We start from the raw sequence: 25,538 nt of genomic DNA on the forward strand, positions 1-25,538 counted from the left end.
TGCCTCTTAATCACTCACTTAGCACACACACACACCATTCACTGTATATATTTTTCTCACTAAACACATCTGGGCACATACACATTTCAAAGGGTTCCTGGGAGACTGGTATGGGATCGAGAGGGTGAGGGTGTGGGTTTCAGCACGTCTGTGCTGTTTCCCCGTTGGCTGGGGGGGTGGCATTGGGTCCCTGCGGCCCCCACTGGGTGGGCGGTTGTCGGGGCGCTTAGGTGGGGCCGGCGGACCGCCCTGGGTCCGTCGGTGTGGGACGTGTCCCGTCCGCCGGGCTGCTCTCGGGTGGACCCCTGGGCCTGATCCCGCCCCTCGATTGATTGGGTGGGGTCCTCAGCCACCGCAGTGCGGCCACAGTAATTACAGGACACTTCTGTCAGTCTTTGTGCATGTAAAACGGTATCAATTCACTTGCATGTATCCGTAGACACACACCCCTAGGACTCTTTCACTGGGTGTGGGGTCACGCACTTACTCTGAAAAATAACTCATGAATATGCAAATCGCTTGTGTATCCCCTCACTTATACTCTCGTCCTGTAGACTTTTATAATTCACATAATTAATGCCAACACACTTCAGTTGTACAGTCGAGTTCACGACCCTTGTCCTGCATGCTTCTTCTCCTGTCCTTGTCCTGTTCTATCTTGTCCTGTCCTTCCCTCACAGGGTGTAGCACTACAGCCCCATGCAACACTCATATTTAATGTTTCATTGTTGTAGATAATGTAATGATTTACTTCTCCCATCCTGTTTACAATTAGTGCTTTGTCTTTTGTCTTTGTTTCTCTCTCCCTTCTCGAAACTTTGTTCTGTTCGACTGATCAAGTCTGATTCTCAATAAACCTCAATTATAATACCACAGCTGAAGCTTAAAAACTCCAGTGACACAGTAAAAGTGTTCCGGCATAAAAGGGATACAGATTTTCCATTCTGCTTGACCTAACAGCCGAACAGGACAAAACAAATAAAATAAAATGGACTGCACTTATGTAACCCTTTACCTACACCAACCGCTTTACAAAGCCTTACATTCACCCATTCACGCCTACATTCATACACTAATCGGGGGCTGCTGCCATGCAAGGCGCTGCCTGCCCGACTGGGAACAATTTGGGTTTCATTGTCTTGCCCAAGGACACTTTGACAGTAGACAGTAGGAACTGGAACCAGGAACCTGAACGACTTGCTTTACCAGATGAACCACATCAAAAACACAGACAAGAAATACAGTATTTGTTTGAATTATTTAGTCAAGTAAGAATGCCAATAAACACCCAATCATCAACATGTACTCGATGAATGCATTTTAAGAAAATGACCTGCGCAGCGGAGTTTGTTTTTAAGTACTGTGTAGTTTTGCCTTGACTTTGGAGTTTCTCAAGATACAAGCCATCGCTTGACCAATTTGTTTGTCATGAAATACAAGCTAAAATTTGAGATATTAGTGTGCTTCAGACCCCCAGCGCTAGTTGGTGGCAGCAAACCTCACAACATCTGGCCACCATAAATTTACATTGGTTTCCTTGGAGTGGAAGGACAATATCAGTTGGCTGTAGTAAAGTACCATTAAGCTGGTTTGCCAACTGCCAATAGACCCCAAAGAAAAAGAACAAGGAAGGACAATATGTTAGGTCAGTGATTCCCAAACAATGTGCCGTGGCACATTAGTGTGCCGTTAGCGCTCTTCAGGTGTACTGTGGGAAATTATAAAATTTTACTTATTTGCTCAAAAAATTCTTTATTTACAAGAAATAATGAATCTTTGTTTTTCTATTTATGCCAGTGTGGCATAGTGACAGACAGAACAAATGAGTGGTCTTCTATTAGATGGCTGGAAGTCCATACAGTTATTAATGTATCCACTTTTTGTGACATTTTTGTTTGTTGGTGTGCCGTGAGATTTTTCAATTGTAAAATATGTGCCTTGGCTCCATAAAGGTTGGAAATCACTGCATTAGGTACAGTCATGTTTTGTGCTCAAATTTTCCATGTTTGTAATGTGGAGAGCAAATGTTACTACTGTGTGTTATATGTTATTACTTATTACTTTTAATACATTATCACACTGTTGTTGAGCCTTTTTAGATATTTGAGATCTTTGAGATTTATCAGCATACAACAATTTCATTCAAAGTATAGAAACACTCAAGGACCTTGCTGTGTTTTCTTTTTTTTTCCCCCAATCTGCCTTTGAACACTACCATCAAGAGGCTAAGCCGATCTCCTTTGTCCAAACAATAAAACGTTATCACACCTTTGAGATGTACAGAGCTGTAAAGTCATTCATGGCTTTCTTGGTAACAGTTAGCAAGTAGCAAGCACTTCCTTGTCCAAAGGTTGCAACCCTAGACATCTTCAGTGCACTTTCAACGCCATGAGTGACGATAGCATGTGATAAAAAAAAATATATATATTTTTTTCAATGTCTAGTTTGTTTTCAAAATCAAAATGACAATTTGCTTAATAAGGGGGTTGTCAGTGTTGTCGAGCGGTAGAAAGGTTCTGGATTCAAAGCCCTCGCTCTGTCCCCGGTAGTCATGTTGATGAAGGCCCACTGGGTGGTTACAAACTGTGTTAGAAGTGGCTGTTAACTTTGCTGTAATTCTATATTTGTGGATTTTGCCCAAAGAATATCAGACACTTTTTATTAAGATTGCTGGGAACTGTTTTAAATTGTGAAAAAAATATTCATCTCTCTGCTTTAAACCTTTGTTGGTAGTGTGGTGTCTCTTATTAGACTTTTAGACCATTCATATATTCTGTATTTGAACTGGTCATTCACAGCTTTAGAAGGATAAACCATTTTGTTTATTTAATAATGAAATTCCCTTCAACGCAAACTATTCCCTTCTCTGTGTCTGATTGGCTGACAGTTCAGCCAAACAATTAAAGTGATTCAGATTTGTTGAGTGGAAGCTTTCTAAAGCATGTGTGCTGGGATGATTGAAAGTGTTTTGGCTCGAAATAAGTTCAGCGGGGAGGTGAGTCTGTCACACTAAGCCCAGTTTTAAGAGGTTTAAGAGCTTGCCCGTGAAGTTGAATAATTTTTTTAAAAACAACAATTACCAGTCTGGCAATGAGAATGAAAGTGTACCAGATGACTGTTGCAAAGAATCAGTCCAAGTTAGTCACTGAATTCTTGATTAAAACTATTAATAAACATGAAGTATTTTTAGCTGCTGTGACAACCATTACTACTAGAGGCTGCAGTCTGTCTTTGTTGTATATTGTGGATTTGTTGTCATCTACTGTATGTCACAACACTGCTCACAATCAACCGCAGAGGAAGGAGGGTAATAACAAAGCTCATCTCCTGAGGAGACCAACCTCTCTTCTTATTAGAATTAAAATTTCTGCTGGTCTCCTGGTTGTAGTAAGAATCTTCTTAAGGTATACATCATAGTGTCATCACCAGCAAATTGTGCCTTTGGTGTGAACTATTCTCAATTAAATGTCACTCAAGTCTGCTCTTTCACTGTGCAGTTTCGTGCCCTCTTCTCTTTGAAAGCTTGGATATTTCCATAGAAACAAGGCAGGAAGGATGCTGTTGAGAGGCATCTGGCATCTGTTTGCTCTTAGCTACCTCAATGAACCGATCCAGAATTTTAAGCTTAAACCTATAGATATCAGGCATTCTATCTCTTCAGTTCTTTAGTTTCCGTTCTCATTACAATAATGAGCCTGTTGAACTGATGACGTGTATCATTCAGGGTTCACCCACCGTATACACAAAGTTTGATTTTACACAAGCAAATACTGTATTCTGTAAACAGCTTAGATCTGGAAATGTGTCTGTAAGTAAGCCGTTTTCTTATATTTGAGAACGAGTAGCCACTCGTAACAACCGAGCTGTTCCACTGCTCGTGATGCTGTACAAACTGTATTCAGCATTGACACCACTGTGACAAGCGTGTTTTTGAGACATCTGGGAACTGTTTTAAATTGTAAAAAAATTAAAATGTTCAAATGTGTCCTTAAATGATGACTCAAATCATCGTTACACATACACTATGTGTCTGTCCAGACAATCTGTAATATTTTGGAAGTCCATTTTAAGGTGAGTCGTTGGAAAGACCCTGCTTTGCAACTGACTTTGTGATCACTTTGGGAAATACAGTATTTATTATGTTGTTTTGGTTTAACACCAAGAGGGCAAAATACACACAATAAGAGCCAGTAGAGAGCTGTAATTTCATCAGAGTGTAGGTTTGCCCACAGAAAATCCCCGCGGTTATTAAGGCTTGAAGTTCCCACTGGATGCTGTCATGCAGGACAAGTTTAAGTACCACTTGACTTGCCATGCAAAGAAAATAGCCATGTATGCCGACAACTTCCAGAGAATCTGCCTTCTTTACTGAGGCTGTCAGGCTAGATATCATGATGCCAACAATGAAATAGGTCAGTCAAAACTTTGGTAGGTTAATGTTTAAAACTTCTGTAATCTTATGGGATGTGTTTCATAGCGATTCATCATGGATACACTGTATAATTTTCTTGTTCCAAAAGATGTTTGGCCACCAGACTCTCAATATACACTCTATATTCTATAAACTCTGTGTCAAAATATACTTATAACTGTTCATATTTGTTCGTAATATAATATTCATTAACTTCATAACCTAATATTAGAATTAGTCACCAATGGCGTAACATCTTTGTTCAATTAAACACCACAAATGTAGATTTCCAAACTCTGTAGCTCAAGAATTCTCCCTAACAGCAACATCGTACACACACACAAACATCCATCCATACAGTTTCTATACCACATATCCTCTTTGAGTTTGGGCGGAAGGAAGACTACACCCTGGACTGGTCGCCAGGCAATCGCTGAGCACATAAGGAGACAGACGCCCTCTCTGAGTAGGACGCAAACCCACGCTGCTTGCAGAGAAGTCAGGAAACTGAACCACTACACCATGACAAAGAATACCACAGTCATGATTTTATGACAGCAAACACAAATAAAAAAAGCAATTTCCCGAGAAAAGATTGATTCGAAAAAACAACAACATTCTAAACACAAATGAGAATCAACCATAAACTGCTGGAATATTGCAAATGCAAATGTTCGTTAGCCAACCCAATTCATTCATTTTCCCGTACCGCTTATCCTCACTAGGGTCATGCACAAGCCTATCCCAGCTATCTTCGGGCGAGAGGCGGGGGAAACCCTGAACTGGTCGCCAGCCAATCGCAGGGCACATATAAACAAACAATCATCTCACTCACATTCACACCTACGGGCAATTTAGAGTCTTCAATTAACCTATTGTGCATGTTTTTGGGATGTGTGAGGAAACCGGATTACCCGAAGAAAGAGACTCTAAATTGCCCGTAGGCATGACTGTGAGTGCGAATGGTTGTTTGTTCCTATGTGCCCTGCGATTGGCTGGCAACCAGTTCAGGGTGTACCCCGCCTCCTGCCCGATGACAGCTGGGATAGGCTCCAGCACGTCCGCGACCCTAGCGAGGAGAAGCGGCTCAGAAAATGGATGGATGGATGGATGGATATACATTCCAAGAAATGAAACTTCAAACAGATAGCATTTAGTGTTATAGTCCTATTCTATTACGAATAAGTCATGCTACTAATGTAGCAGCCGTGGCTAACGCCGGCTTGTTTACAGTGCACATTACATAAAGTGCACATCTCATGCACGTAAGTGAGACGTGTGACTTGTTCAGAGGCTGGAGGTGGGGGGTCAATTAGTGAAATAAGGTTACATTAAAATCTTGCTGGCAGTTTTAAAACTGAAAAAGTCCCCTTTAAGTTCAGTTCATCTGAATTAATTTTTGTTGTGTACGTATGTACAATATTTACTTAATGTGTGCTAGAGCACAATGGAGAGAAAGTAAGGGATTGAGTCAAGGTGGCCACCAAGCACCAAAAAATATGAGTGCAGCTGTGTCTGAGGAGAAAGAATTGGACGCCTGGAGAAATCGACAGCAGATTTAGTGTAGTACTGCTCTGAGTTATTTCCACCCAGACACATAACAGCTTCCAAACAGCTCCAAGGACAAACAAAGATCTTCTTCTAGCCATCACAAAAATATATTTTTCAGCACATTACGGATTTCTTTTTAAAGTTTGTCTCATATTTCTCCTGGTTTCTTATAATTCTTCACCCTATTACAAGCCCACAAAATGACAGGTGTATTAAAAAATATATATGTTTAATGTCTATGTGTGTTGGCTTTTTGTTTGCATCTCAACTTTGGTTTAAGGGACTGAAAAGTGACATTTGCTTCTCTTTTACATTTTAGTCTGCAGTCTGTGGCCTTATCATCTTCTAATTGGGCATAATTGCATGACTGCTAGACCGGCCTGCATGCTGTAGTCCAGAGATGTATTTTTGGATTTTTGGGGCCGATCAGCGAGTTGAAAAAAACGATAACCGATCCGATCACACGATAGAGGAATGTGTCTATTTAAATGACCTGTTCATTTACTGTATATACTTGTGTACTTTATTGCTCAAGAAAAATATATTTACAATAAATAATGTATCTTTGTTCATCTATTTATGCCAGTGAGGCATAGTGACAGATAGAACTAATGCTAAATGGTCTTCTATTAGATGGCAGGAAGTACATACAGTAATTAATGTATCCACGTTTTGTGATATTTCTGTTTGTTGGTGTTCCGTGAGATTTTTCAATTGTAAAATATGTTCCTTGGCTCTATAAAGGTTGGAAATCACTGCTCTAGTCAGATCGTGTATTCTAATCCGTCTGGTCAAACCAACATTACATCACAGAAACAATGGGTGCTAACTTACTGTAATAAAATTACTTTATTTTTAATTAAATTACTTCACCTACACTGAAACTTTGGACCATGATTCGACAGAACGGCGGCATGTTTACGTCCAACCGTTCGTGGTACCACTAGCTTGCTAGGCTACATAACGTTTTGTTGCCTGCTTGGGAGCTGTATCGTATTCAAAGTACGTGAACATACCACAAGCAAGCCTTAAGCGAACATCCTCTCCTGGTGACCACCAACACACGTTTTTTGCCATTTTGTCCTTATAATACAAAGTCTGAAAGCTCCACTCTTGTTGTCGTTGCCATGGTAACGAGTGTATCCAGTCGCATTTCAGTTGACAAGATAAAGCCCAATGATCGTAAAAAACGGGATGCGGCGGTGTCGGAATACAAGATTTTATTGCAGTAGTGTGACGTAGTGCAATCGTGAAAGAGCAAATTTGTCTTGTAGTCTGATCCGGGCATTACGTGTTGTCTGTCTCAGACGTGTTGGCTGTTCCACACCGCCGACATTTATTTTTTTTTGTTTGTTTGTTTTTTTTCATAATGTTTTTTTTATTAACTTTATTGGCCGTCAGATAGTTCCAATATTATGTCAATAGACGCGCAACAAGGCTAAAAATAAACTAGCTTTTGGATTCAAATGTACTGTGCACGATGGCGACACGGAGTAAATGTCTTTTGCGGATCCAATCAATCACGTTATTGATCGGATCGGCGACTTATGACATTAAAGCCAATCAGCCATCAACATAAAATGCTAAATATCAGCCGATATCGATCAGCCCGATACAATCGGTGTAAAGTCTATTGTATAATAAACTGCTTCGGATAGCGTTGATTAATTTCAAATCGTGAACAATTAATATAATAAATATAATACAAATCAATACACACAAAACACACATGCGCGTGCATACACACACACACACACACACACACACACACACCAGACTCAGGGTCGCATCAGCCACATTAGCAGCATTGGGGTTTTGTCATCTAATTTTTATCTTTTTTGCCTTTGTTCTCTGACCTTGACTATGTTGCACACGTCACCTGATCTTTGATATTGGCACATTCAATTAATACTTTTTATACTGTATATACCATAGTTGTATTTAGCTTTTTATATTGATGTTATTATTCTTTTGTAGCACCGCGAGCCCTTTTGAGTACCGTAATTTCAATCCTCTGTATGCGTTATGCATATTGAAGAATTGACAATAAAAGCACCTCGAAGCTTGAACCTTACTTTTATTGTGTACAGGACATCTAATTCAATCTCTAGAGTGGTTTATACAATCAATAATAATTTGTTCCAATGTGAGCGGTTGTAGTGTATCCTTAGAAAGTCCGCCCATTCAGAAGGATGAGAGAATGGAGAATAATCGCCTGAATGGTCCGAGGGACATTTCCAGTATCAATATTAGTATCAATATAACTTTTTATAGAGTAGTGTGCACATGATGGGAGGCTGCTGTTAAGTGAGAGTGTCCATTATTTATCAATGCTATGTTACAGGAGCGCTATGACTTTGTTCATCATTCATCTACACAGAATTCAAGTATATTGATACACATATAGTTATGTCTGTTGTATCTTAATGCTGAGTCATAACATAACACCCTCATGTCTCTGTAATGATCACCTGAGGTTTCAGTTGCCGTTGTCTCTCTTCCTCAATTACTCCACGATAGTGCTTTCTCTACCACAGCACATATCTATCTCTATTTCCACAGTTAGTTTGAATTATTCACATCCGTGCCATTACTGGGAACACTTTTGCCCCCCCCCCCCCCCCCCCCCCCCCCCTTTACAATCTAAGCCCCCCATCACGAAAGTCCATCAGGATAAGATAAGGTGCTCTGCTAAGAAGGGGGGCACACTTTCAGAATTTTTACATGTGGATCTACTCTCAGAGGTGACTCACTCCAAGCAACAGCCTTGGGGTGAATTATTGACAACATCCGTGGTGGGACAGAGTGCACCATTAATTTGCGAGATTTTAGGTTTTCATGCTGAAAGACGAATGGCCACAAGTCTCACATTTAACAGTAGTGGGAGTGAGCAACGTCAGTCAACATCCGTGCTGCTTAAATGGATAATGACTAAATGCAATACTGTTTGAAGACTGACAAATGGTCTTTTAATAACATCTATCCCCTCTTGGTGGATTATAGCACATTAGTTTTTATCCCACTCATTTATGCATTATTGTATTCCTCCTGACATTTTAACTAACACACTAACTCTATTGTGCATCAGGAATTGAGTTTTATGTTCTTTTTTGTGAAACTATACAGTGAAACCTCTAAGGTAGAACTGAATCCATTCCTGGTTGCTGGTTGACCACCAATTTGTTAATGTTTAGAAAAAAAATTTCTGTAGGAAATAATAGAAACAGAAATAATCAATGTCATGGTTAAACTGTCCTTAAACCTTATAAAGACATTAAAATAAAGTTTAAACCTTTATTAAAAATGTCAAAAAAAAATTAAAGGAGAATTTTAAATGCCATACAAGTGTAAAAATATGTATAAATAAATAAGACCTTGTGAAGTTAATTGAAAGATTTGTTTCTAAATACATTATACATGTTTTAAGATAATAGCTGAAACTGTGCAACGACAGAAAACGATGTTGTAATGAACTGTGGAGCTATAGCGTTACACTGTTTTTCACCATTTCAGTTTTCCTGCTTTTTCTAAAACTGTGCCCAGTGACGCACTTGAGCATCTGCCAAAAGTCCCCCCTCCACAGCTGTATGTCAACTGAGCGCCTTTTTTCTTATCAGTGGCTATCCGCCGCAATTGTGACTTACTGAGTTATAAATACGGTTATGAATGAGCACCCTGAATACTGGAGTCCGAAGCGAAGAACCACAAATATTGATCAAACAAGGTTTAATTGGAACAAAGGAGCTTGACAATGTGAGCAATAACGAAGCAACACAAACAAAAAAAACTACGCCAACAAAATATTGACGTGGAAAACAATAAGCAGCGAGAACAAAATCTCTCATCGGGGCGTGGAAAGCCCCGAGATGACTCGGTGGGATATATTCCAGCCACCAGAGGCTTCAAGCGGATATATTTTTGCAGCTCAAACATGTACTGAAATGGAACCAAAAAAAAGATGTGTGGTATTTGATTGACAGTTGCACAGGGTGTGGTTACAGCGCAGTGTCAAATTTACAAGGTGCTTTACAGGGACTTTAATAATGGCCACAAAAAAAACTTTTGTCTTGTGTGACATCATGCTTTTTGAACATTTAATTTAATTGATACAACTATAAAGTATTCATTCTATGGCAGCTATGTGGTTTGTACCAACAGGCTGCGCAAAAATGCTTGCTGTCCTCACAACTCCTTCCCTCCGCCTCAAAATCTCTGGCAATGAACTGCGGCCTCCTGATGACAAAGCTGAGCAAGCAACCCGGCTCCAACTTACGACTCAGTTGCACTGTATCTTTGTCATTTATCTAAATCACAGAAATGCTAGAAGCCCAGATGAAGGATTTCATTTTCTCAATACACCTCAAGGCACTGGCACAAGGCCTCTCCTGGTACTGAGGACTATAGATTAATCAGAAGTAGACAATTCTTTGTTTTAAAATATTGTGAACATTAGCTTCTGTGTTTATACGACTCGCTGTTCTGGAACAAGATGCATTGTTCAACGTACACATGCATAAGCGACTGTATATTTGAAACACCATGAGAACTGTCTAAAAAATTATGGCTTTCCAAAAGATAATCATGAAAGAGGGCATGATTATCTTAGTTAATTGGTTTGGTTTCATTTTGGTAATAGTTTGCAATGCTATAGAACTACACTGCATAGGTGTGTCTCCTCACCCAAGACATGTTTTCTGGATACCACTACATATATCGACTTAGAGATTATATATATATATATATATATATATATATATATATATATATCTCAACGATGTATACAGTCTTTGCAAAAATATTGGACAAACGAATTGGAATCAAACTCTATGAAGCACAGCCAATAGAACAAGTGGGTTTTCATAGCAGTTTTAATACTATGGACCACATACAGACAGTTCAACAAATAATCGAAGAAGAAGAATCATCTTTTATGTCATGAACATGGATGCATGCACACGAAATTTGTTCTCTGCATTTAACCCATTCATGTAGCCTTCATCGACTATGAAAAAGCGTTTGACACAGTCACCACCACTTCGATACTGCAGGCGCTGGTAAATCAAGGGATAGAGCCGACCTACTGTATATCAACATTCTACAATCAATATACAACAATTCTTCTGGTTCAATATTAATTGATGATGAAAGAGTGCAAATAAGTCTAGGAAAAGGCATCAGGCAAGGCGATACACTGTCTCCGAAGCTATTTACAGCTTGCGTTGAAGAAATATTTAAAAAGCTCAATTGGGAAAAAGAAGGACTAAAAATTAACGGCGCTTAATTGAGCCATCTTCGTTTTGCAGACGACATAATTTTATTCTCCAACGATGCAGAACAACTGCAGAGTTGTTTTCAGGAATTAGACTTAGAAAGCTGTCGCTCAGGTCTCAAAATGAACAAAAAACAAAACAAAGGTCATTTTCAGTCATTACTGTCCACAAAAAGATGTCAAAATGGAGGACTGTGTCATAGACGCAATCGACAACTACATCTATTTAGGCCAACTTATAACAATGGATGGAAATACAAGCACTGAAGTTGAACGCCGCATAAAGCTTGCCTGGCAGGCTTATGGAAGGCTTAGTGTTATATTCAAGAACAATCTTCCCATTTGCTTGAAAAGAAAAGTTTTCGATCAATGTATTTTACAAGTCCTCACTACCAATGCCAACGTTGTACAAAGGCTCCATGTAATCCAAAGGAACATGGAACGCCAAATGTTGAAGTGCCGTAGTAGTGGATAGAAAATGGCTGATGATATATGTTTGTGTGTGTGTGTGTGTGTGTGTGTGTATATATATATATATATATTTGCCTGCTGGCATGTTTTTTGTAAATAACTTTATTGGTCGTCAGATATTTATAGTACGTCAAAAGACACGCGACAAGGCTAAAAATAAACTAGCTTTTGGATTCGAATATACTGTACACGACAGCGACGTGGAGTAATTGTCTTTTTTGCGGAGCCGATCAATGATGTCATTGATCAGATCGGCAAATTAAGACATTAAAGATACAGATATCGATCAGGCCGATCAGATCGGTGTAAAGTCTAATATATAATTTTTTACTGGTTACGCTACCAGCATTCGGAGTGACAGTTACATCATTAGCATAGCAACCCATCCAGACAGGTCAATGCAGTGCCCTGGTGTGTGGACGCAATAAATCCAATCTGTTCATTTGGAAATGACAGTGCAGATGGTAGAGCTTCAAGTTGTGATTTGATCAACAAATCAGGTTTGCTTGCAGTGTGAAAAAGGCCTAAGACTTGAATCTTTATTCTGTGGTGCAATATCTGTCTGTCATCGTTTAGATTAGGGTGGCCTCAACAAAATTATGTTCGGGCAGATGTAACCTGTTCTGCTGCCACACTCAAAAAATGCTGTTAACACACAAGTGACACCTCACAGTCTATTTACAGAGCAGTGTTGTTCTTCAGAAGTGATAAGCGTAACTATGTCTGTGTCTGCACACATTGGCCTGAATGTTCCCTTGCTATCTCAACATAGATAACTCCAATTCCAGTTCATGGGAAGGGGAAAGAGGTGAAATGCTGGGTCATAGCACATAGAGTATATTGAATTAAAAAAGAAAGGGTGAACTTTTAATCTCCCACTTCTCATTGCGCACCTAAGATTACATTGCCTCAATCAATAAGAGAAGAAACAGGTGCATTGAACCTTCCTTTTTGTGTTCCCTGACATTTTGTGTCAGAATCTGACCAAAAGGAAAAAGATCCATGCAAACTGAGAGAATGAGAACAATGTAAGCGGTGTGCCATTGTGCATGTTCGATGAAGCACATTGCAGTAAGAAGGTCATGTTTCAGTCTTGCGCTTGGTGTTTGCATAGCTTAAATACTCTTGGAAGAATAGACTTGAACTGTAAAGTTCTAACACTGATTTGTCATTTTAAAAAAACACTGCTTTCCTTTGCCTTTTTCTCCATTTGTGAGTAAAGCTAGAGCTGCCTTCACAGAAGCAGTGTCAGTCTGTATGGGACCAGGAAATGTTAGAAATGGCAATGATAGTAAACAGAGAAGGCCTAGAGTAATGTGGCGTTTAGGTGTAAAAGCACAGATTGATAAATAAAATCATTATATATAATGACTTAATGCACTCTCAAGTACGTGACTTTTCCAAAAGGGAATTCTTGATGGGATTGATAGTGTGCCTGCAAATAAAAATAGACTTTTTTGCACAGAGCCATTTATTAAAGGGACATTTTTTTAGGCCCTGAATGCTGTGCACTGGAAATGGTATAGGAATGCGGTGTGTTGCGTTCTTGGCAGGTGGACCCAAATACAGGCACAGCAGCAGCTCAATACCGTCAGAAACTCTGACGTTTGCGCTGTTGTGTCATAAAATAAGACAAACAGAGGTAAACGAATACATTTTAGTAATCATTAACTCTATACTATTTATCCTACTCCGAGTCTAAAAATAGATATGCATATAATTTGTAATATTTTGATTGTAATAGTTTTGTTTCATTTTGATGATTTCACTTTTGTCCTTTTCAAAATGACTCAGCAGCAGTGGGGCGGTGCCCTAGTGCCCTCTATAGACCAGCCGCCACTGAATACTATGATGAGGCGATGAAACATTTATATGGTTTTACAGTCATAATGGCCCTCTGAGGGAAACTGTACCAACAATGTGGCCCACCACAAAAATGAGTTTGACACCCCTTCTCTATAATGTACTGTACAGTAGCTAAAGCGGCCAGGACAATCGGCTTCTCCTTTGACAATCGCACCATGATGTGGTTCAATGAATAGACATAGATTGCAACAGTGTTTCCCAACATTTATTGAGCCAAGGCACCCATTTTATATTAGAAAAGTCTCATGGTACATCACCCAAAAATAATGTCACAAATGAACGAACACTATGAATACCGAAATAATGATGATGTCCTCTCAATTTACTGGCAAATTGACGTGCTCAGTGTGAAATCTGGGCCTGTTTAATTGAACACAAAGCAGATTCACTTGCAGGAAGCCATAACGTGTTCTGTTGTATGAATGGCAACGGATGAACACAGGTTTATTGTCTCTTCTGCCATTTAATAGCAGAGCATTTAATTATTCTGCCTATCACTATAAATCACTTGCATAGATAGATGAACAAGCATATAATTTGCAATTAATAAATATTTTTTGGATAAATTAAGGAATTGGATAATTGTGTATTTTCCCAATAAGAACATCAGGGGATACAGGCGGCCGCAGTTTTTCTGTTGCAATGATGTGTGAGGATCAATTGCCAGGTGTGTGGGTGTAAGTCGCCAGCTGTAATTTGTTTGCGATTGTCCAGTTCAGTCACATTCGGACATGTCGCTCAGTGTGTGGCAGGCCTTATTTTTTTTCTCATTACTGCAGAAAATTCTTCTTGGATTTATAAATATTTTCCTCCATCTTTTATCTCTGTCCAAGAGATATTTATGCTTTGTAGGTAAGTAGACAAAAGACCAAATAACTGGCATCCCAGGGGTTGAGTGTATCTCAGGGATTTCCAAAATGTATTATATATTATAGGCAGATAAGATCTTCCAGTTTTGGAGACAATATTGTGAATTTCTGAAGAATACTGAACGCATGTTGTTGATTTGTTGCAGGGTCCTGATAAAGATGAAAATCTGATGCATCCTGACCTGTCCCATTCTCAGCAGCACACTGTCCAACATAGCTTTGTCCAGGAACATTTTCAGGCACAGTACAAGTGAGTTGTTGTGTTTATTTTATTATAGCAATAAGATATATATTTTTAAATTAATAACAAAATAACAGTATGCAGTTGTGTGTCCCAAATGTGCTTTTAATGGTCAATCAATTTTGGCAACATCAAAAAAATGATGTGCTCGTTACCTTACTCTTTGAATTGTTGTAACTATACAACATATTTTGGTGTTTTCTAGTTGTAATTTTGGTGTTTAGTTGTTGTAATGCCCCGCCGCCCCCCCCCCCAAAAAAATATATATGTATATAAGATTTTGTGTATTATATTTCATGTAATCATTCATTAATCAAAAATATCAATATATAATAACAAGAACGGAAATAGCAAACATCTCTCAGCAAAATGCAGTGCACCAACCACAATAATAAACATTTTAATACCTTTAAAACAGTGTTAATCAAAACTATGCATTATGATGTGAAAATAGAATGAATAAATACTACTCTTACATCGGATCTTATTATAGATTGTGCCAATGGTTATAATGTTGTGGGCCTGACTGTATATCTAACATGCAATGAAGCTTATATTAAGCTTGCATAAATTGTCATAAGGAAGAATTAATTCACAAGGTTTTCCACAATAGTGTATTAAAACTCCTTAATTTCTCAAAGAAGTATGTGTAAAAATATTGTTTACTTTGAGTTTATATTTCTTTTAGCAATATCATGATAATATTAACCTTCGAGTACCTTTGACTTATAAATTGCACAATAGAGAGCCCAATTACCATTTATCTTTCATATACACAATGGAGCTAATACTGATGCAACAAGATGGAACCAAAGGACATAGAAGAAGATGGCAGAGGTCACATTAGGATGTTTAATGGACTTTTTAAAAGGTGCTTCCTCAGACCGAACTAATCTTGTTTACAAGTGCTGAGCTGCCAGTTCCTCGCAACATTGTCAGCTCGGTGTGATTGCCAATAATACATGTCATAGTTCGCTTCGTAATTGCTCTCCTCAAATGCTTGAAATATTTTACTTTAGACATTAATAACATCAGCATGCAAACTAATGCACAGGTGTTGGGTCAAATCACATTCACATGGAAGTGTTCCCAACAAAGGGGCCGGTCAGGGTATTTTATCCCAGAATGAATGCAGGTGCGCATGGCTATGAGACAAATACCCTGAAAGCTGGGATTAGATGAATATTTCTTGACTCATGTCCCTCTCATTTCCTCTGAAGTCCTGAGGCCTCAGCACTCCCCGAGTAACACTTGACTCTGTGGTGCCTGACTCAATGCAATGTTGAGAATTGATGGACCAAACCGTTATCTGTATACAAGCCCAGTTTGTCACAATGCAATTATCACAGCCATTACACAAGTTAAGTCAGTGCATGCTTGAGTGTATCATAATCACAATGGTATATTCAATCTTATATTGTGGTATAGAAGCTTAATATTTTTCAGCAGATTTACATTAGTATGAAGATTTTACAGTCGATCTGTAGCCAGAGCTAAAATTGTATGTTTACTCTGACATTGCATTCATTTGTTTGTTTTTATTTATGTGCATCTGGGTTTTTCAATTCGTAGATGTGGTGTTGTTTCGGTGAGATAGCTAATGTTGCCCCATTTGACCTAAAGGGGCAGATTGCTTCAAGTGGTGCTGAGAGTTTATGGGCCCAGTAAATGATCTGTTTTATTACAGTCGTATTGTAACTTCCTTCAGTGAATTATGAGGTCCATATTTGGTTTTAATGCCCTATCTATCTCATAGCTTTAGCATCGTGAACTTTCTATGAGATGCTGCTAGGTTTAGGTAAAACTAAGAATAAAAGTCTTGATTTATGAGTGTAGTGCTACATTATTTCTTACATATTTTTATATTTCTTTTAGATATAAGTAAATGCACAAGTGTGTTTTCCAATTTCTTATTATGAATTCATATTCCAGCAATCTTGCATCCAAGTAACTGCTTATTTCAAAGTTACGAGAATGGTATAACAGAAAGGCAGCTAAGGCTGAGGTTGAGAGCTAAACTTCTCCAAATCCTGTACAAATACACAGGCCAATAAATATTAGCCTGCTAAACCTTGAGAAAAATGAGCATGAACAAGTAAAAGAAACAACTTTTTTATGCCTACAGCTGATGTTTAAGTGGGAAACTTGTTGGGCCTGAGTTTTCCACCTCAATTTTGCTGACATTCCATTTAGTTGCTCTACCATGTCCATCTCTGATTATTTTGTAGTCTTTTGGCGCATTTTCGTTTCTACTGATTGCTAGGAAAGAGGCATCAAGGTCTTGAGTCCTTTGAGTTCGGCTCCATCCACAAGAGGAAGTATATATCCTTCGACCTTTGCACCCTTACTCCATTAGTTCAGCACCAGAACGTCACCTTTAAAGCTTTTCTCTTTTTAAGTGTTTTCGGGCAGCGCAAGGCACATCTATGTTTTAGTGTGGCTTGAGTGTGATTTGCATGCACAAAGCGCAACGGCCCCTCGCTGTTTCTGGCGAGGATCAGACATCCGTAGGGCAGCCATTCGACTCTGCCAAGAGTGAGTGAGCCAGTGTCAGCTGGGTTTGCTTCAATAGAGCTTTATTCACCCCACATTTTTTCCCATTCTGAGTCTATCCATCCAATAAGGACTAAACCCTCATCAGCTCATCGACTTTTTGTCTATTTTTTAATAACTGCAAAAGGATTTGAACTACATCATTTAGTTTCTTTACCCATATTTATTTAATGCACATATAAGTCCATCCATCCATCCATCCATCCATCCATCCATCCATTTTCTTCACCGCCTATCCTCACTAGGGTCGCGGGCCGCTGGAGCCTATCCCAGCTATCTTCAGGCGAGAGGCGGGGTACAGCGTGAACCGGTCGCCAGCCAATCGCAGACATATAAGTCTATAAGTGTTATAATGGCAGTCTCGCAAAGTGTTCTGTAAATATCACTGGAGAGCACCAATCAAATCTATCAGCAGTAAACTATATCCTCAATTCTCCTCCTCAATAATCATCCTCCTCACAAGCTGCAGGTTTGTTCATGTCATAGCAATAAATAAAGCCCCTCTATCTGATGATATAATTCTATTGCCGTTTTTCATGATGGACCGAGCATTTTATGACAGCAGATTTATTAAGTCAGCGGCACTGGTAACAAAACTGGTGTTTGTACAAAACTGGTATTTGTCGAGGCACTGCCTTATAAGCAGACGTGCATCAGCTACTCTGTATTTCATTAATTAGGTTATACAATATCAAATAAAGTACCTCAACAATAAAGCCATTTATTTAATGTTGAGCCTGAATAGTTGCACACTAGAGCCTTTTGAATGACTTTGCGACTGATTTTGTTCTGAAATGCATGCACAGCACAAAATATTGAATAATCCTAAGAGGATAATGGAAATAACTTCTACAAAATCAACCTAATTTATTTGACTAGTCGTTGTCCAGGAATGTCAAAACATATTTCCAAATATTTGACAAAGTATTTAATTTACTTTTGGCCTGGAATATGCAGCAGTGGCAGAACAAAGCAAGTGGTGGCATAGGTGTTCCCTGTAGAAGTTGAGTGCAGGCGGTTTGTTGCCACGACCACAGCCAGGCTCCTGACGAGAATGTGGGTGAAAGGACACTCCAACTGGCTGTGGTTCACGAGAAAGGATTGTAACTGGGCTGCGAGATAACTGCTGATGGATTTAAAAATAATAATTAAAAAAAGAGGGGGGGGGGGGGGCGGGGGCACACCTTGGACCCAAAATTATCACTGCTGAGCGCTCTGGAGTTGTCGTGGGCCTAAATCAGGGAAATACTTAGGAAGGAGGATGACCACCTGATGCCCTCATTGAGGTTTTTACCAATCTCTCTCAAAGTCTTTAGGAAGCCAAAATAAGACATTACAAATATATGGCGCTTCGGTTTTAATGCGCATGTCTGTGGGTGGTACAGGCCAGCAAATGCAACGACTTGTGTCTTCAGTGTTGGCAACTAAGCGACTTTGGTACTCTTTAGTGACTTTTCTGACCCCTCTAGCAACTATTATTCACCAAAAATTGTAACTCGTGACAACGCCAGCAGTGGTCCTCATCTTAGCAATATTCCCCTTTCTTACACAGTGGATAAAAGATGATGATTTGCCCTGATAATGATTTGGGAGTCCCAACTTATAGAAAAATGAATGCACTGTGTAGATGTGTTTTTGTGAATGTTGAATAAATAGTGATTGCATGTTAATGTGTATACAGTATATGTAATTTTAATCACTGCTCATAATTGTGTTTAACATTTTTTAACTGCTAATTATAACAGCATATACCATATTTACACAAGAGGCATCCTATTAAAGCAATAGAATTTACTGCGTTAAATAAAGACATTAAATTAATATTGAGCAAAATTGACTTTAGCATAGTGTGGCCCTGAACAAACCTTTAATTTTTTTCACATGCCACACTTTGAAAAAACAGTTGCCCACCCTTCTTATAAGCTCTACTATTGGGACAGTTTACAACATATATGTCAAACTCAGGCCCGGGGGCCAAATTTGGCCCGCAATGTAATTATATTTGGCCCGCAAGACCATAACATGTGTATTAGAGCTGGCCCGCCAGTATATAGCACATGCGCCACTAATATTACAAATCCCAGAATGCTTTGCTAGTGTGTTGGCCCATCAGTCTAGACCGGCGAGCGCCTCTTCCCTTTCTGTTGCAGTCGTTAGCAACTATGCTACCAGTCTCCTCGAGCAAATTTACACTTCCCCTTCCCAAAAATGGTCAAACGAAAGATGGAAAAATGTTAACTTCCAAGACAGGTGGGAGGCAGATTGTCTGTTCACTAAAGTAAAAGACAGACATGTTTGTTGTGTGCAGAGCAACGTGGCTGTAACCAAGAACATAACATAATTGAATTGTTTTTTTTAATGCCCTTTATCAACTCCTCGGCAGCGACTGTTAATAGTTTGAAGTTTGGATTTTTATTGGAGGACATTCTTATGGTTTTGGGTTGTTTAGTTGGCCTTTGAAAAAAGATTTACATCAAAAAAAGCGGTAGTTGGAGATAGATAAATAGAAGATGGATAGACAGAAGAATTCATGATATCTATTTAAATACAAAACAACAAACAAATACCAATGATGTATTTTATCACAAATTTGATTTCTCGTGTTTATAATATTAAAGTTTGTTTATTCCAGATTCAGTATTTAAGCAAAATGTATGTTTGTTGTCATGTGATAAACTTTAATGCTACACTTTTGGAGAGGAGGGAAACATGCACATCGCAGTGATGTTTCATTAAACATTGAGTTTGGCCCGCGACGTTGTCCCAATTTTTTATTTTGGCCCACCGTGAATTTGAGTTTGACACCCCTGGTTTACAACAATCCATTCCCACAATCAATTCTTTTAACCCCAGACCAAAAAAAAGAGCCCAAATTAATACACAATTGGGGTGTGGGTGGGGGCACCTGTAAGGATTATAGAATTTGTTGTCAGTGGACCATGTCCTCTTCATTCAGATGCAGAGGAAGAATCATTTAAAGTTCTCCACATTCCCGTTCCCACTAGCATTACATGAGCATTGGTGGCACTGCTGAGAGTGATGCAACATGATGGAAAGCTTGTCTTTTTCAATCTCCCAATCAGATGAGAGTGTATATTTTTTTGGAGTGTTCTTCACGTGATGTAATTAAGGCCACTCCATTTTTGCCAGAATTAATCAGTGAAACTCAGAGATTAATTTGAAAGTACAGCTGAGATTTGGAGGCTAATATAATATCTGTACTTTGTTTTGCGCAGGTCTTCATTGACATGCCCCCATTGCTTGAAACAAAGCAACACCTTTGACCCTTTCCTTTGCATCTCTCTCCCGATTCCTCTTCGCCAAACCAGGTGAGTGCTGCTCAGTTTCAACATATTCATTAGCAGTTTGTCTGCAAATCCACCACAACCAATGGTTTAGTCTTTTACTGAAATCTTTAGGATTGGCACCAACTTCATTCAATTCAGTATTTTTAATCCCTTTGTAATTATCATTTTATGAAATGATGAGTTGGATCTGGTAATCCTGAAGGCATGAGTAGAAGGCAACTGGATTTCTTCTTTGTGGTGGAAAAATCATTTACCTTTTATCCCAAATGCATCTTCACTTCTCTTTGATGGAGAATTTAATTAGGGACTTACATATTTGCTTTCAGGAAAATGGATCTAGTTGCCTTCATGGGTTAGTATGGAATCTACACAAACAAAGGTGCCTGGTATAGACAGCGTCCTCAAAAGATTCATTTGAAAAAGCCACTCTGTCAGCTAATGACATCCAGATTAGGATGCTTGCATTGCTACAAACAGGCTGTTGTAAGCACTTTGTTTAAAGCTCTGTTCTGCTAACAAAGCCTTCTACCTTAACAGAGGTGCAATACAGAATGGCTGTAAACACTGAAGGTGCTTTGGGATCACACATGGCCACTTCTACAGCTGCTAATGATCTATTTGTTATTTTCTCGTGACTTGTACAGTAGTTTACCGTATTTCCACGACCATAAGGCACATTTAAAAGTCTTAAATTTTCTACAAAATGGACGGGGCGCCTTATAATGCGGCATGCCTTATGTGTGCACCGAGTTCCAACATCTATAAATGTGTGATGAGCGCTGCGCTTGACTTTTTTGTTTGTTTGTTTTTTTTACTTTTTTTTGACCGCTTGACTGACTGGGAGCATTTCCTGCTGACACGCTGCTTATACAGAAGAAAAGCGGACGTGGCTGACGACAGCATGCGGACGTAAAGGGGGAAGGGTGTGTGAAGGAGGACGCTAAAGCCACAACCCCAGTTGGTATATAGCGCCGGGGTGTGCATTGTGCAAAACAACATCGGTTTGGCTAAGGACCCCCGAAAATGGCACCTACAAAGAGACACGCTTACGAAGCACCGTTTAAACTGCAAGCTATCAGTTACGCGGAGGAACATGGGAATCGAGCAGCCGCGAGAGAATTCAAGATCAACAAATCCATGGTTCGTTGAAGTTGGAAGACCAACTCGAGCAATGGATTAATGAGCAAAGAACAGCCGGGAGAAGCGTCTCAAGTCACCATTCGACTGAGTGCAATAACTCTGCCATGTCCAACAAGTGAGGAAGCTTGCCATCATTCCGGGAGGCTTGACAAAGGAACTACAACCGCTGGACATCCGTGTAAACATGGCGTTCAAAGTGAAGTTGTGAGCAGCGCGGAAGCGATGGATGACAGATGGCGAACACAGTTTTACAATTTGTGGATGCTTTGGCTAACGTGTCTGCTTGCACTGTTGTTCGAGTTTTCGTAAAAGCCGGCATCATTTCTGAGGAGCCGCGCGGCAACGAGACTGACTCCGACAATGACGAGAGGGAACCTGGCGTGTTTGATTGAGAACTTTCCCAGCTGTTCAGTTCGGATACAGAAGATGAGGACTTTGATGGATTTGTGGAGGAGGATTGATAAAAAAATAACGTGAGTACATTGTTAAATACTTCAATAAAGTACAACCGAACTCTGTTTTGCTCCCGCTGCCTTTTTAAAAACATTGTTTTAGCGTGCATGCATGCTACCGTATGTTTTAAGCTAGCATATGTTTTACCATGCCTGCGCCCAATGATACGGTGGGCCTTATGTATGTGTTAAATAAAGAAATAGACCCCGTAACTGAGACTGCGCCTTTTAATGCGGTGCGCCCTATGGTTGTGAAAATACAATACATTATTTGTTCAGCAACTGTAGTCAGATATAGCTAAAGCCTTGTTAGATCATTATATTTTAAGAGTCAAGACTGACTATAAGATTTATCGGATATACAGTATAGGACCAATAAGGTAGGTTATGATTACTCTTAAATAGAGATATGGCGCTATGGAGATAGTTTAACAAGAGAGGAGTCTGATGTAGGTGAGCAGAAAGATTTTCGATACTATTCGTAACTTTACTGAGAGCCAGTATAGGAGAAATGTTATGTCTTTTCCGAGTTGTAGTCAGCACTCCAGCAGCAGCATTCTAGACTGTAGAGACTTTCGAAGGATGGATGCGTGGATGGATGGATGGATGGATGGATGAATGCATGCATGGATGCGTGGATGGTTGGATGCAGGCATGGGTGGTTGGATGCGTGGGTGGTTGGATGCATGGGTGGTTGGCTAGATAGATGGGTAGATAGATAGACATCAGTGTGACCTGTAACCTGTAGAATCCAATTGGGGAAAATACAATCATTTTGAGAGGGGAAGTAAAAATAAACAACTGAGAAAATATGGTTGCACAAGTGTGCACACCCTCTTATAACTAGGAATTTGGTGTAGTTAGAATTAACCAATCACATTCAAACTCATGTTAAATGTAAGTCAGTCCACAACTGCTGCCTTTTAAAGCACCTCTGATTACCACAAAAAAAAGTTCAGCTGTTCTAATAGGCTTTTCCTGGCATTTTTTTTTTGCTTTCTATAAGAAGCCTGAAGGTTTTGTGCTTACTTACTGACCTTTAGAACTGTTCATAATTCCGTCTACCTTGACTGAGGCCCCGGTTGAAGGAAGAAAAACAGTCCCAAAACATGATGCCGCATCACCATGCTTGACTGTAGGTATGGTGTTCTTTTCGTGATGAGCACTTTTGTGTTTGCGCCAAACATACCTTTTGGAATTACAGTGGAACCTCGATATAACAGAGCCCGTTATAACGGATTTCAGATCAAATGGACCGTCGGGACTGAACAATGGGTCCAAAAATAGTTACCATTTGTTACTTAAACTGCCGTTGACAATGTCTGTTCGTTCCCCAGAATTGGCCGCTGTGCAGGCATAGAATGGGACTGACATATTTCCGGGTCACAGATATACAATATGATGAGATCCAATTCCATAAGACGTGCCTCCCGTGCATTTGTGGCAGCCATGTTGAATGACCATGGCGGCCATGGCGATGATTTTTATATCTATTGTCTATTGCGCATAGAGAGAGTGGCATGGCTGTGGTGTTAACTCTGAGGAATACAATACTGTCTCTGAACATGCTATTTTTGGTACAGTAACATTTTCTTTGTCAAGCCATTCATCTATGGCAACGGATTTGGAACTAGGAAGCACACTAATTCCTCATTCCTCACGGCTCATGAAAGCTGCCCGCCTATGATGAGTACTGTAGGTCAACAATGTCACAAATGGTAACTTTGGATAAAATTTTAAACTCTTCTAACATTTTCAAGCTTTTTTATGTTTTGTTTGTTTGTTTGTTTTTACAATAAGTTTGGACTGTACTGGTTATTTTAGGCCACAAAACAAAACCTACAAAACAATAATTTTGTACTGTACAGTAATATGGGTGCATATGGCCACACAAAAAAAGTGCTTCAATGTAAACGACAATCGACTATAAAAGACGACCCCCCCACCCCTATTAGTCCATACTATCAATGTTGCACTCGTATGGCCAAAAATGGTTTCCATTTGGTTGGAAAATGGTTTGGTTTCCTTCGCTCATAACACATTTTCCCACATGCATTTGGGAGATTCTAAAACAATTGAATTCAAGTACTCAAAATGGTCTATGATCTTTAATGCACTCCTTTGTGATATTTTCCTTTTAAACAACACAGACATTATAGTGTGCTGTGTAAATGCGTCTCTAGTTCGATTTCTTAAAGGTTTAGTCTTGCATGTGTAACAGTGGCAAACCTGCACTCTTCAGCCACACCTGGTCTTGAACCCACACCCCCACTGTGTCACCAGGTGATAGTTGAGTGCACTGACCGCTGTGCTAAGAACTCAGGCTCAACACAGTGGCCAGCAACCTCTTTTGAAGTCTCCGAGGAGTGAGGATTTCCTGAACATTCGCACAGCGCAATCTGGCATCCGTCTAACATGCAGTTCGCATTAGGTCATCCAATGTCTTTTCAAATTTGGGTGAATATTTTTAGAAATAAGCATGATCCAAGACACACACTAAGATAAAAGTATTTTCAAAAATGTATTTCTTTTGACTTTTCTTCAGAAATATACTGAGTCAAACCTAATGAATATTTAAGGCTCTTTTTATTTCTTTGTGTGCAAATATTCTCACTGACTGAGCTATGTACTCAGGCACACAGATTTTCTCCAAACAGATATGTCCTGTGCTGAACAACCCAAACATTGGATTTTCTGTCGATGGTACTGCATTCTTTGCATATTGGATAATTTTCTTAACCCACTACGGTTGCAAATCTACTGTATCTTGCATTGGCACACTTATAGATCAGGGGTTCCCACATTGTTTGACTTGTGAGCCACTTTTAAAATGTCCAAGTCAAAATAATGTACCCACTGTCAAAATATCATCCTATAATTCTCACATCTTCAAAATCAGTGCTTTTCAGGAAATATTTTTTTTTTTAAAACATGTAAAAATGCCATCTTACTTGAGTTACCGAACACAGTATAGTTAAAGATTGTATTATACCTCATATTTCTATCATATACTGTTGCACACCAATATCAAAACAACACCCCCATCCCCATAATCATGTTCCATCGCTGATTTCATTTGCTAAAGAAAAATGTAATTTATCATGCTGTCCTTGATTAAATCACTGCTAGCTTTGCCGATCAACGTGCACTCCTGCCGAACCAATGACAAGACTGCACTTTAATACGTAACAAAAGCTGACTAATGACTGTGGTTACGCCATCTTCCAAAACTAAGGTCAATAGATCAGCTTGGATTAGTCTGTGTCCTGTGGACTAGCCTCCCAGATTCCCAGATCTCACCACACTTGATTTTTATCTTTGGAGTCTTTGGTGTATCAGAAAAAGATCAATAATAAATAAAAAAAATAATAACACATCAATCATCTCAAGAAGCACATTCCCAACGC

The 25,538-nt window shown here is 39.4% G+C and overlaps 1 protein-coding gene across 2 annotated transcripts in view; it reads left to right on the forward strand.

Moving 5' to 3' along the window:
• Positions 1-25,538, forward strand: part of usp43b (ubiquitin specific peptidase 43b) — a 114,353-nt gene that overhangs the window by 42,533 nt on the left and 46,282 nt on the right. For both annotated transcript variants that reach the window (XM_061750297.1, XM_061750298.1), the window contains exons 3-4: positions 14,584-14,687; positions 20,468-20,560. In XM_061750297.1, the coding sequence (XP_061606281.1) occupies positions 14,584-14,687; positions 20,468-20,560 (197 nt within the window). The remainder of the gene's footprint in view (positions 1-14,583; positions 14,688-20,467; positions 20,561-25,538) is intronic.

Source organism: Phyllopteryx taeniolatus, chromosome 16 (genome assembly GCF_024500385.1).
Source record: "Phyllopteryx taeniolatus isolate TA_2022b chromosome 16, UOR_Ptae_1.2, whole genome shotgun sequence".
Taxonomy (NCBI): domain Eukaryota; kingdom Metazoa; phylum Chordata; class Actinopteri; order Syngnathiformes; family Syngnathidae; genus Phyllopteryx; species Phyllopteryx taeniolatus.